Source organism: Orycteropus afer, unplaced genomic scaffold, assembly GCF_000298275.1.
Source record: "Orycteropus afer afer isolate SDZICR_OR568_19922 unplaced genomic scaffold, OryAfe1.0 scaffold00066, whole genome shotgun sequence".
NCBI lineage: Eukaryota > Metazoa > Chordata > Mammalia > Tubulidentata > Orycteropodidae > Orycteropus > Orycteropus afer.
Genome location: NW_006921653.1, coordinates 7,490,341 through 7,504,437, shown reverse-complemented (window position 1 = coordinate 7,504,437; position 14,097 = coordinate 7,490,341). Strand labels below are relative to the sequence as shown.

The 14,097-nt window shown below is 39.9% G+C and overlaps 1 protein-coding gene across 1 annotated transcript in view; it reads left to right on the top strand.

Annotated features, from left to right (window-relative positions):
* Positions 1-1,971: 1,971 nt before the first annotated feature.
* The window catches only part of CPA3 (carboxypeptidase A3), a 42,698-nt gene continuing 30,572 nt past the window's right edge, over positions 1,972-14,097 (top strand). The window contains exons 1-3 of the mRNA XM_007940192.1: positions 1,972-2,039; positions 2,137-2,212; positions 6,251-6,375. Of these exons, the coding sequence (XP_007938383.1) occupies positions 1,972-2,039; positions 2,137-2,212; positions 6,251-6,375 (269 nt within the window). The remainder of the gene's footprint in view (positions 2,040-2,136; positions 2,213-6,250; positions 6,376-14,097) is intronic.

Below are 14,097 nucleotides of genomic sequence, written 5' to 3'. Positions count from 1 at the left end.
AAAAAAAAAAAAAAAAACTCATGTGACTAGCTTTATTGCAATATTTGTTTTATTGTAGTTATTTGCTTCAGTCTATAACTGAAGGAGCTCTGGTGGAGTAGTGCTAAGGCATTAGCACTACTAACCCACCAGCCACTCTGCGGAAGGAAGACTGGGTAATCTACTTCCGTAAATATTTACCACCTCAGAAACCCAAAGTAGGTGGGTCACTGTGAGTCAGAATCAACTTCATGGCAGTGAGTTCAGTTTGGTTTTTTTGAGAACTGAGCCAATAATTATGTCCAAGATATGCCTGTAACTTTACTCTGTCTTCTCAAGCCACTCTTTGAAATCTTATATTCAGCTCTTTTACTTTATTTTTTTCCATTCACTTTAGCTGCTCTACATCAAGACCAATTTTCAGACTCTCTTCTGACATCCATTTTGGTCTTTTCTTTCTATCCTGTCTTTTTAATGACCTTTTTTCTTTCTTTACTTATAATGTCTTTGATATCATACCACAACTCATCTGGTCTTCAGTCATTCATGTTCGTGTGTCAAATCTATGCTGGAAATGGTCTCTAAATATAGATAGGATGTACTCAAGGTTGTACTTTGCCTCTCATGGACTTGTTTTAATTTCCTTCAAGTTCATCTTGAGCTTGCATATGAATAATTGATGGTCTGTTCTACAGTTGGCCCTGGCCTTTCTGTGGCTGATGATATTGAGCTTTTCCATCATCTTTTCCACAGATGTAGCTGTTTGATTACTCTGTATTTCCTCCATGAGGTCCACATTTATAGTTGTTGCTTATGGCCAATTTTTTCAGAAGTGGACCTGGCCATGTCCTTCTTTCTAGTCTGATTTAGTCTGGAAGCTCCATTGAAACCTGTCCACCATGGGTGGCCCTGCTGGTATTTGAAATGCCAGTTCCAACACCATAGCAACATGCAAGCCACCATAATGTGAAAAACTGACAGACAAGTGGTGGCGCACACTCTGAGATACAAGCAATAGAAGAAGCATTTTTGGGGAATTTCTAGTGCTGATGAGGTTCCTCAATTTCAAGGACATAAAGGCATTTATAAACCCTTCCTATCTTCACCTGCAGAGTTGGGGAGGGGGTACCTTTTGAGAGTATTTTTAAAAAGTCTTGTTATATCCCACACTGTAAGAGTAAGAGGAATGAAAAACTGCTGCTATATGTGCAACAGGGGCATCTCCTCCCAAACATTAGAATGATAACAAAAACATACAACCATGAATCTAAGAAGTTTCATATGTGCCCATCTAAAGAGGTAGTTTGAAACAGGAAATTTAAATAAGCTATCTCATTACATAACTTCATTCACTTTGTCAGAACTCAAAAGTGTTGCCTTCTCCTAAAAAATCTATAATTTGCCGAGTTGTGTTGAAGACTATCTCCAGAGACTATTTAAAATGATCAACAAATGGCTTTAATAAATTCAACCTTCAAATAGCTTTTTTGGGCACCTGTAAGATTCAGAAAATGATCCCTGGAGACACTGTGGTTAAAGCATTGGGCTGCTAACCAAAAAGTCAGTGGTTTGAACCCACCACCTGTTCTGCAAGAGAAAGTTTGCTTACTATACTTAAAAAAAAAAAAAAATTATTGAAATATAATTTATGTACAGTCAAATACACAAAACTAAAGTGACATGGGTCAATGCATTTTTTTTTTTTTTTTTTTTGCAGTGTTCCCTCCCCTCCCCCCCCAACCCGCAGCAATCAGCATGCCTACTATACTTTATCTGTAAAAGGGGCATTCCCTGTCCCAAAAGGTATACTAGCAGAATGACAGTGTACCTATGCCCACTATATGTCATATCCTTCCTTTCCCTCCCCAGCTAGAAATAAGAAGGGAGGGAAGACGATTCATCCAACAGAACCCAAGAGGAAATCAGCTGCTCCTCATGATAAGAGCTAAGGTATAAAACTGGCTGAGGGCCTTGAGGCCAGAAAAGAAGAACATGAGGTTCATCCTGCCCTTGAGTTTGATTGCAACCACTCTCGCCATTGCTCCTGTCCGCTTTGACAGGTAAATCTTCCTGCCTGGTCTTCCAGTTTTCTGTGAGAAGAGGATTAAGGAATGTTTCTTTACACAGTTCACAATTTCCTTCTTTGTGTTCTTAAAGGGGAAAGGTGTTTCGTGTAAAACCTCAGGATGAAAAACAAGTGAACGTCATAAAGAACTTGGCCAAAACCAGCAAGGTAAAGTATTTAGAAGGACATTTTATCTTCTCTTTCTAGTTGCTTCTTCTTCTTCTTCTCCTTCTTCTTCTTTTTTTCTTTTTAACTGCCCCTGACCCTTTCCAAAAGCATGTTCATTTTAAAAGGAGACTCTTAAAGTTAGGTCAGTCCTTTAAAATACAACCAAGCAGATGTTGTTGAGTTGATTACAACTCATGGTGCCCTGACGTGCACCAAAGTAGAAGTGTTTTCCATAAGGTTGTCAATGGCTGATTTTTCAAAAGTAGGCTGCCAGATTTTTCTTCTGATGTGTCTCTGGATGGGTTTGAACTGCCAAACTTTCAGTTAGCAGTCAAACACTTAACTGTTTACATCAGTCAGGAACTCCTTAAAATCCAAAGGGAGAGATTAGTCATGTGGTAGATCACTGATTCAGCTGCTACTATATACAAGACATATTTCGTTAGTCACTGATAATTTGCAATGTTGGTGTTAAAATGCCCATTTGAAAACAAAAGTACTAAGGTTTAGAGACAGTAAATTAAATCCCCAAGATTACATATCAGAGATTTAAACCCCAAACCAAATCTGAGATTTATTTTAGTCACTTTCCCCCTTATCATCCACCTCAAATTAATCAAATATTCTGCCTATTCTAATTCCCAAATGTTTTTTTCAAATCTGTACTGTCCTCTCCATTCCACCACCATTGCTCAGTTCACTTCCTCTTGTTGTTGTTGTTGTTATGTGCCGTCGAGTCAGCCCCAACTCATAGCGACCCCTCCTTGGGTTTCCGAGGCAGTATCACTACGGAAGTAGGATTGCCCAACCTTCCTTCCGAGGAGTGGCTGGTGGGTTTGAACTGCCAGCCTTCTGGTTAGCAGTCAAGTGCCTTAGGCACTATGCTACCACTTCCTCTTACCAGGACAATTTCAGTAGCCCCTTAATTAGCATTCATGGTTCTAGTTCTGTCTTCCATAAAGCCAAGTCCACACTGCAACCTGACTGCTCTCTCTAAAATTTGACAAGTATGTTGTTGTTGTTGTTTGCCGTCGAGTCGGCCCCGACTCATAGCGACCCCTCCTTGGGTTTCCGAGGCAGTATCACTACGGAAGTAGGATTGCCCAACCTTCCTTCCGAGGAGTGGCTGGTGGGTTTGAACCGCCTGCCTTCTGGTTAGCAGTCAAGTGCCTTAGCCACTATGCTACCAGAGCTCCTGCATATAAAGCTCTTTAATGAGAGATAGGAAAGAACATAGGTTCAAATCTCAACTCTACATTAGCTCCATGGCCTCAAGCGAGTCACTTAACCTCACTGGGTCTCACTGAATTTTCTCCTCAGTAAAATGGAGATAATGTTCATAACTAGTTTGTAAGATCGTTATAAAGATTAAATGACCCAAGATGAGTCCCTAGGTGGCTCAAACAGTTAACAAGCTCAGCTGCTAATCAGAAGTTTGGAGGTTCAAGTCTACTCAGAGGTGCCTCTGCAGAAAGACCTGGTGATCTACTTCCAAAAAAATCAGGCAATGAAAACTCTGTGAAGCATCTACTCTGACACACATGGGGTCACCATGAGTTGGAAGTGACTTGACGAAAATTAGTGGTACAGGTAATATTTAGGGAGGACTCAGAAGCAGGCCTGGCCATGGTAAGCACTAGAGTGTTTTCTATTGGTGGTGTTCTGACATTTAAGGCCCTTGTGGTCTAAACTCTGCCAGTCTTCACAGTTCCTGTTTCCTCACCCTCTTCCTCACTTTTCACACTCCAGAAACACCAAACACTCACTCACCAACTTTGGTTCTTCACATTTTTCCTCATGAGGAACATGTTTCTCCTCTTTTTCATTCGGCTCAAAAACCCAAACCAAACCACTGCCACTGAGTCGATTCCAACTCATAGTGATCCTTTAGGACAGAGTAGAACTGCCTTATAGGGTTACCAATGCTGTAAATCTTTATAGAAGCAGACTGCCACATCTTTCTCCCACAGTGTAGCTGATGGGTTAAAACTGCCAGCCTTCCAATTTACAGCCAAGCTCTTCAACCACTGCCTCACCAGGACTTCTTTTACCTGGCTAACTCCTACTTACTCTTCAAAACCTGACTCAGAAAGCATCTCTTACAGAAAGTCTTCCATAACTATTGACTCTTGGGACCCAGTCCGGCTCCTTGTCCTCCATAAGCACTATGTGCTTGTCCCTGTCATTGGTTGTCATTTTGGAATATGTGGTTCTGACTCCCACATTAAACCTCTTGCTTCTCATAAGCTCTTTACTAGCATGTATACCCGTGGTGCCTGGTTCTGTGCCCAAAGCTTACAAATGCTTATGAAAATGCAGTCAGCTGTATAATCCTGCTCCACATCACCCTGTTAGAACAGAGAAATTGCTACTGTGATTAGCTGGGCCTGCCTAAGTCTCCTTTAAATAACACACTTCTCATATGCCCAGTCCATGTTACAGCATTTTGATCAAAATAAACAGATTGTTTGGTTCACAGTAGCCTCATATTGTCACATAACTGATTGAACTAGAGGTAGAGTGAGCTGCAACTAAGGAACAGCCAGGCGGACTGAGACATAGTCACAAGCTTGGCATGACTGGTAGAAACTGAGCATTTCCCTCTCATTTGCCAGACTGGGAAGTTGTACTTTGTTTGGTTTAACAAACTGAGAGTGATTTTTAAGAGCTACAAGAACTGGAATCTATTCAATGTTTTTTTAACCTAAATACCATACTTCTGGGACCATTCACCAAATTTCTGAAATTCTCAGCTAGGGGAAGAGAAAGAGAAGGGAATTATCAGTTGTTAGATGCCTGCATATCCTAGACCTCATAGCTACTTAACAACCTTCACAACACTCCCAATGGAGTTGTGTTGGCCCCATTTTTCAGGGAAGGATACTGACATTCGAAAAACATCAGTTACTTGCCCAAGGTTATAACGCCAGAAAAATAACAGAGCTGGGAGGTTACAGCATCTGGTGGATACAAACCTTCCAGGAATTCCAGAGTCCCCAGGGGAATCTTGTCTTGAGGTCTGGCTGAGGGGAATGTCATTGAAATTCTCAATTAGAACAAGGTTCGCTGGCTAAATCAGTTGTGAAGCAATCCCAGGCAAACCCACACTGGTGGAAAAAAAAAAAAAGACTAGCCAAATTTGACCATTCTTTCTACATTTATAGATAAACCAAACCCACCACCATTGAGTGGATTCAAACTCACAGGGACCCTATAGAGCAGAATGGAACTGCCTCCTAGGATTTCCAAGGCTATAAATCTTTAAGAAACAGACTGCCTCATCTTTCTCCCACAATGGCTAGTAAGTTTGAACCACTGACTTTTTGGTTAGCAGCTGAATTCTTTACCTACTGTACCACCAGAGCTTCTCTCATTTATAGTTACTATGAAGGACCTCTGGTGGCATAATGGATAAGGCATTTGGCTGCTAACCAGAAGGTCAGTGGTTCCTAATCCACCAACTGCTCTGTGGAAAGAAAATGAGACAATCTACTTCTGTGGAGATTTACAGCTTCGGAAACCCAATGGGGGTTGCTATGAGTTGGAATCAACTCAATGGCAGATGGCAGTGAGTTTGCTTTTTTTTGGGGGGTGGAGTATGTCTTAAAAAGAGAGCTCTAGTGGCTCAGTGGTTAAGCACTCAAATGTTAACCAAAAGGTCAGCAGTTCAAAGTCACCAGCCACTGTGCAGGAGAAAGATATGGCAGTCTGCTTCTGTAAAGATTGCAGCCTTAGAAACCAGTTCTACTCTGTCTTATAGAGTCACTATGAGTCAGAATCAAATAGGCAGCAATAGGTTTCATTTTGCAGGGGGTTATGCCTTGAAAAAGTGATCAGCTTACATGGTTTGTTAACCTCAATGTTCAGTACTTTTAAAATATACTGGCAAAAGTCTCAGAAACTCATTAAGAAGAGAGTTCAATGGGTCACCATTGAAACCAAATTCCTTTCATAGTGATGACATATAATAATTTCTAATAAATATATGTTGGGTGAATAAGTAAATAACTATGACTAACACTGAATTCACCTCGGCAGCTTGACTTCTGGTATCCAGATGCCACTCACCATGTAACTGCTAACATGACGGTGGATTTCTTTGTGAGTGAAAAGAACTCCCAATCCATCCAGTCTGCCTTGGAACAAAATCAAATGCACTATGAGTAAGTTCTATGTAAATATACAAATGTGTTGAATATTCAAAAGTTTCCAGGGTCATGAAATGGAAACCAAAGTATCATTGTTGATTGCTGTGGAGTTGATTCCAAATCCTAGCTATGGAGTTGATTCCAAATCCTAGCAATCCCATAGGGTTTTCAAGGTTGTGACCTCAGAGGTAGACCACCAGAACTGTTTTCTGAGGCACTCCTAGAAGTCTTTTGCCTCATAATTGATCACTTAGCCATCTGCACCAGCTCAGGAGTCCTGAGCTAAGTAATACAATGGAACTATTTTTTATTTGGACCAAAAAAAAAAAAAAAACTAAAGCTCTTTATCTGTAAAATTTACAGTTAATGTCAAACAGACTACTAAGTCCTGTTTATAGAGGTAATGAAATCAGTCTTGGCAGCTCAGCTTCCATCCCAGGTTTATTGTGATCTGCAAGAATATGACAATTATCTTTGTCTGCCAGCTCCAAAATCCAGCTGCTCACAAGGTAGGAGCCTGGTGGTTAAGTACATACATACCATCACTATAGACAGGTAATTGTCCCAGATTTCACAAGCTACTGATTACTGGCACCATGTTCATGCATTTGAGCTTCCCTGATACATAACAGATGGCCCTAAAATCGGTGCTAATCTTTAAAGTAGAGATATAGGAATGTGAAATATATAATAAATGGATAATTCCTTATATAAAAAAAAAAAAAAAAAATTCTCCCTCTGCAAAGACAAAGCAATAGAGTAAGACTGAAATCGAAGAAAAGAGAATCTCAAACCGCTGACCATGCAGAAGGAGTCATTCTGGCCCCCTAGAGAAATAAGGGAAGGAGCTCTGGTGGTGTAGTGAGTAAGGCATTTGCTGCTAACCGGAAGACCAGTGGTTCAAACCCACCAGCTGTTCTTCAGGAGGAAGATGAGGCAGTCGGTTTCTACAAAGATTTACAGACTCGGAAACCTCACAGGGCTCTATGAGTCAGAATTTACTTGATAGCAGTGGGTTTGGTTTTGGGGTTAAGAATTTATTAAGCACCAATTATAGGCCCAGCACAGTTGTGGGCCCTGGGGAACAAGAAATAAGCCTTAACAAAGAGTACCCCAAATTAACATGCAGTTTACGAAACAAAGTGTGATTTTATACTTTCAAACATTTAGAGGTTGGTTGTTCTGAGGAGTCCTATTATAACTCTACTTATTGTTGTTGTTGTTATGTGCCGTCGAGTCGGCCTGACTCACAGGGACCCCTCCTTGGGTTTCTGAGGCGGTATCACTACGGAAGTAGATTGCTCTACCTTCCTTCCAAGGAGTGGCTGGTGGGTTTGAACCGCCAGCCTTCTGGTTAGCACTATGCTACCAGAGCTTCTTAACATTTTATGATATTGAATCACCATCCCAAGACCAAAAAACCCAAACTCACTGCCATCGAGTAGAATCTGACTCATAGTGACCCCTCCTTAGGTTTCCGAGGTGTATCTCTACAGAAGTACATGGCTCAATCTTCTTCTGAGGAGTGGCTGGTGGGTTTGAACTGCCAGCCTTCTGGTTAGCCATCAAATGCCTTAGGCACTATGCTACCAGAGCTCCCAGGAGTCCCTACTTAGTTGAGACCCTCACCTCTCAATGGGTTGCTATGAATCGGGTCCGACTTGATGGCACATAACAACATCACCTCTCAAAACACTGCTAAGCACTAGTATTTTTGTTCGTTTGTTTTGAACTTGCTATTTCATGCCTCCACTACCTAACTTCATGGCTCCACTGCGTAACTTAGTGCTTTAATTCAAAAGGCCTTCTTACGCTGGCTGACAAAAAGATCCCTTTGAAGTTAGTAATGTCACACTGCAGAGTGACATTTAACAGCTGCTCACACATCTTGTTTGTATTTCCAGTATTGTTGCAATATCCCTAATAAAAATAAACTGTACTGAAATTAATGAAAGACCTATAGAAGACAAGTAAACAAAAAACAACCCCTGTTCATGGCTTAAAACCTAGCAGGCTATTATGTTTGATGGCTGTTTTTGTAATTGCTAGAAATCTTGATGTGATAAGAATTTTAAAGTTAATAAATTTGGAGAACATAAATCAAAATTAATTTACGTCAGCAATTTACCAGTTGCTGCAAAGTTGATTCGTACTCATGGCAACCTCATGTGTGTCAGAGTAGCACTGTGCACCACGGTTTTCAGTGTTGATTTTCTGGAAGCAGACCACCAGCCCTTTTTTCCAAGGAGTCTCTGGGTTTACTCAAACCACCAGCCTTTCAGTTAGTAGCTGAATGCATTAACCATCTTACTACCCAGGGACTCCTATACCAGCATTTTAACCTTTTTTAATTAATATAGTGGTATGTGCTTCTCTATGTTTTATAAATTGCACAATTAGTATTAGAAATAGACACTCCATAAGTATACCTCCAAGATCTAGAAATTAGTAATGTATTATAGATGATCTGTTAATGCTAATGTTTGGAGGAAATTTTGAATCTTTCATCCAAAAGAATCATCTCTCCCTGCTATATAACCTCTGGTGTCTCAAATGTGTGCCTCTGTTATTGCACTCTCCATTAATACAGAGACATGATCTGTATTCTTATCATAACCAATTCATACAAAATATCCAGCCCAAGCTGAAATTATAGTTTATATAATTTGGCAGAGGCAGCAGAGTAAAGTGAGACGTTATGTTTTTCTCAATGGCCTGGTGATATAGATAAAAAGCTGGTTGCTTGACAGAAGCATGGATAGTGCATGGATATGACAAGAGCTGAATTGGGCAGGCAGCTGACATCGTTCTATTTTATGAAAGAACCAAGGCTTCAAACCGGTTCATTCCAGTTCAACCCTCTGCTGATAATTTGCATTTCCATTCTAGATACACTGAATCAGAATCTATATTTTATCAAAAGCCTCAGTGATTCTTATGTTTACAACAGATCTTGTTAAAATCTATAGATTATATTTCAGTATATCTGGGGTGGAAATGCAAATTGTCAGCAGGGACTCTAGCGGGAATGAATCAGTTGGAAGCCCTGCAAAGCATTCATATCAGCCCTCTCTCTTCTTTGGTCCTCTAGACTCTTCTGAGCCTGATTCAAATAGATGTTAGATCCAGATCCTCATAAATAGTGTGTTTTTCACTTGCTTATATAAAGATATTTCTTCCTGTCTACATCAAGGAGCAAAGTGTTAAACTACCTATAAAAATTAGTTTTATCTAATTAGAACATGATTTCTAGAAATTGGCCCAAATTAGCCATAGTTGTGGGAAATCCACATAATTAGATAGTTACCTTTCTCAGAAATATAAATATGTAAAGTGATCTGTGCAGACAAGAACTATTTAAAATCTTGTCTCCAAGTACTAATTATATAGATAATTTTATTTGCATATTAATTATATGTGTTACTTAGTGTCAGTCAGTAATAAAAGAAGGTTCTAAGAACAGAAACATCTGGTTGGACTCAGGCACCAGCCTGAATAAAACTATAGTAAGAAGCTGGTTTGACACAATGATTTACTTAGACACCCTTCATTAGACAGTGCATATAAACCACTGTTTAGCTTAAAGCATCTGTGTGTCATATTTTTTTAATTTTCAGAAATTTGAATAGTACACTGAGACAGATTTGATTTTAAAATAGCATGTTCCCTTCCTTTTTATTTACACTTTTGCGAAATCATAAAAGGCAAATCCAAAAAACAAATACTATGCATATATTAAGGAGCTCTGGTGGTATAGTGGTTAAGACATTTGGCTGCTAACCAAAAGGTCAGTGGTTCGAGTTCACCAGCTGCTCTATGGAAAAAAAGATGAGGTGGTCTGCTTCCATGAAAATGTACAAACTTGGAAATGGGGGTCACTATGAGTCTGAATCAACTTAATGGAAGTGAGTTTGGTTTAGAGTTTTTTATGCCTATACTAATTAACAAACCTGATTGGACTGGTAAATAAATGTCTAAAAGAAAAGGACATCTATTGGACTGAGGTAAGAAGGGCAGACACCATATTGTAATTCATCAATTAAAATCCTCATTTTATGACTAACTTTATTACATTTTGTTGTTGTTATGTGCCGTCAAGTCAAACCCGACTCATAGCGACCCCTCCTTGGGTTTCCGAGGCAGTATCACTATGGAAGTAGGATTGCCCAACCTTCCTTCCGAGGAGTGGCTAGTGGGTTTGAACCGCCAGCTGTCTGGTTAGCAGGCAAGTGTCTTAGCCACTATGCTACCAGAGCTCCCTTATTACATTTTAGATAGTCAATATTTAACATTCTCTTTTCTTTGATAAAAAGTTAAAATTAGAAAAGAAAGAGCTGTTAAAGAAAGGCTATTCAGGAAATTATTATTATTATAAACATAAAACTTAAAAAATATAGTACACCAAAATCTTATTAGGATCCACATAAGGTTATATGGGAAATGCAAATAAGATACATGCCAAACTGACACAGTGATAATCACAACTTCATATTAATGTCTAATTACCTTACAATGTTCAGTCAGACAAAAATTCATATGCCAAGTTTATCCATACACTTTTTTTTTAATTTTTATTGTGATTTAGGTGAAAGTTTACAGCAAATTCACTTTCCATACAGCAGCTCACACACTTTTTCTCATGACATTGACTACAATTTATTTACCACAATGCAACAGCTCCCCGCCCACTACCTCCCTCCCCATAGTTATTTCTTCCCTGTGTCCTTCCCTCCCATGCACTCCTGCCACCTGAGCTGTCTCCCTGTGTATACACAGCCCTTCTATTCTCCCATGATTGTTCTCTCCAAGGAGTGTATCTACCCAATGTAAATGTTAAGCTCATATGCCTTTTGTTTGGCTGGAAGCCACAGGAGTGGGTTCAATTCCAGACCTGAAGGGCAACTAGGGGCCATAGTCTCAGTGGTTCCATCAGCCTCTATCAGACCAGCAAACCTGGTCCTTTTTTTTTAAATGATTTTAACTTTTGTTCCACATTGTTCTCCCACTCTATCCAGGATCTCCTACTGAGTTCCCCCTCCAGGTGGTTGACAGTGGTAGCCAGGCACCATCTAGTTCTTCTGGTCTCATATAGGCTGAGGATCACATGATGTACCAGTCGCCTGGACTAATTGTTTCCTTGTGTCTTTGGTTTTCTTCATTCTTCCTTGCTCTGGATGAGGAGAGACCCATCATTGCATCTAGATGGCCACTTGTAAGCTTTTAAGATCCCAGTCACTACTCACCAAAGTAGGATGTGGAACAATTTTTTTGTGTAGTATGTCATGCCAGTATAGTTTGATGTCCCCTGTGACTATGGTACCGAGCCCACAGGTCCAACCCTTCACTCCCTCTTGGTAGCTGGCTGTGGCCAAGAAGTGACTACAACCTTGCCCCTTGTCAGCTCTATTATATAAGGTCGTCTACTATAAGGCAGTCAAATGCCTTAGGCACTATGCCACCTCTAAAATCAGCAAAGGGAAGGAGCCTTGAAATTGCCGTATTTGAATTCATCTTCTCTGAACCACTTACCTGCCCCCTGATCTTGAGATATAGGCTTCCATGAGAGCTGATCGATAGGGCAGACCCCACCCCAGGCTGTATAGATTAAGGAGAGTGGCAACACCAGGGAGTTCACTCGTGACAGAGGTCTTGTTGTATAACACCTCACAGCTAGAGTACTGAGTTAAGCAGACATCTCTAGGTTTGAATCCCAACTCCTGCATTTTACCAGTTAAGTCAATTTGGGGAATTGACCTAACTTCTGCAAAAATGGAGGCAATAATAAAACCTGATTAACACTATTGACAACTCAATAGTGTTATCATTAATAGATTAAATGAGAAAACACACACACAGTGCTGAGCATAGTGCCTGACACGTAGGAAAGACAGTAAATATTAGCCATTTGTATGACTAAATCCCCACTGATAATTCTCCTTCATTCCACCTACATTTAAGAACATCTTTTTTTAACGAATTAAGCAAATCTTGGAGTACTAAAATAATATTTGAAAGAAAGTCATCTGCTTGATCCTGGCTGTTGGTTAGTCAAAGGGCTTGTAAAAATAACATCTAGCCCTAGTTCTTAATTTCCAGCCTAAGGTCTGATTTCTAGTCCCTGTCAGCACAATCTGGAATGAGTTTCAAAATCCTCATGCAGCTGCATTTGTGGCAAGGTCGTATTTCAGCTCCCATGATGTTCTTTTGTGGCTGTTATCACAAGAGCTAAATTGATATATGTAAGTCTAAAAATATTCTTCAATACAAGCTTCCTGTGACTAATTAATACTGCCTGATATTAAGAATCAACCTTGGAGGCCATGAAATTTCTCTTTGCCTGGTTCCTTTCCTTTTATTAACACAGGTGTGGCAAAGCTCACATGGCTTCTTTCAAGCTTAAAACAATGATATCTGCACTGACCATCCAAAATGTAATCTCAAACCTTCTCAGGCTTTGAGTGAGTTTTAGTACAACTAACCCCACCTGATACCAAAATTATTGCTATAAATGTATTTGCTCAGAAATACCAGATTCATCATAAGTCAAAAGCAAAGCACACAGTGAGTTAGATATAATGTGCATAATAACGTGCTTGTCAGTGCTGTTAATGGGAATCAATATTCATGAGCAGCGCTTGGTCCCATGTGCTAAATAAACTCTAATTAGGAGTACACCATGTTCGTGTTCTGCATCAGAACTCAGATCAGTCAGTCAATCAGCAAGGAGAAACCAACAAGTAGAGTGGAACTCTGCAGTGTCACACTTCATCTTCCTAAGACTTTGAAGAAATCAAAGAGCCAACAACCACTTATAGCCAAAGCCAGGCCAAAAAAAACCATAAGTCTGTATAGTCATCGTTCATTTTGTGACTCAACTTTACTATTATACAGGGGTGCACAGGGTGCCTATTACGTTCGTTAAGCGCAAATGGTTAAGTGCTTGACTACTAGCCAGGAGGTCGGTGGTTCAAACCCACCCAGACGCACCTCAGAACAGGCCTGGTGATCAGCTTCTGAAAGTTCACAGCCTTGAAAACCCTATGGAGCATTTCTCCTTTGTACATGTGGAATCATCATGAATCAGAATTAACTCAATGGCAACTGGCATCTAACAACAACATTACCCAGTAGATACCTCAACGCAAACACAGTACCACACACTTTTCATAATTCACTTCATTTCATCCTCACCTCAATCCTAGTAGTATATTTAGTCCCACTGTAAAAATGATCAAACTGAAGCTCAGAAAGAGAAACTCACCCCTATCACATGAAGTATTAAGGAGTCACGCTGCGGATGGGTCCCACAAATGTCTGATGGAGGCAGAAAGAGTGCATGATACTGACCTAAATAATTAGAATAGATGTCAAAAAATAGATAGCACCTCTCTACACAAGACTCATTACTAACATAGAAGAAAAATATATGTGTGCATCATTAACAAAAACAGAGTGATAACTTTTATTTTTAACATGGAGTCAATCTAAATAAGAAAATCACTCAGGTAAGTATATCTCCAAAATACTCATTTATTTTAAATATTTTCATTGACATATTTCAACTCTAAGTCACAGTTTCCTACCCTGTAAAATAGACTATATTGAATATAGCGTATCTTTTAGGGATGGTTATCATTACGAACAGGAGCTCTGGTGGTGTAGTGCCTAAGGCACTTGACCGCTAACCAGAAGGCTGGTGGTTCAAACCCACCAGCCACTCCTCAGAAGGAAGGTTGG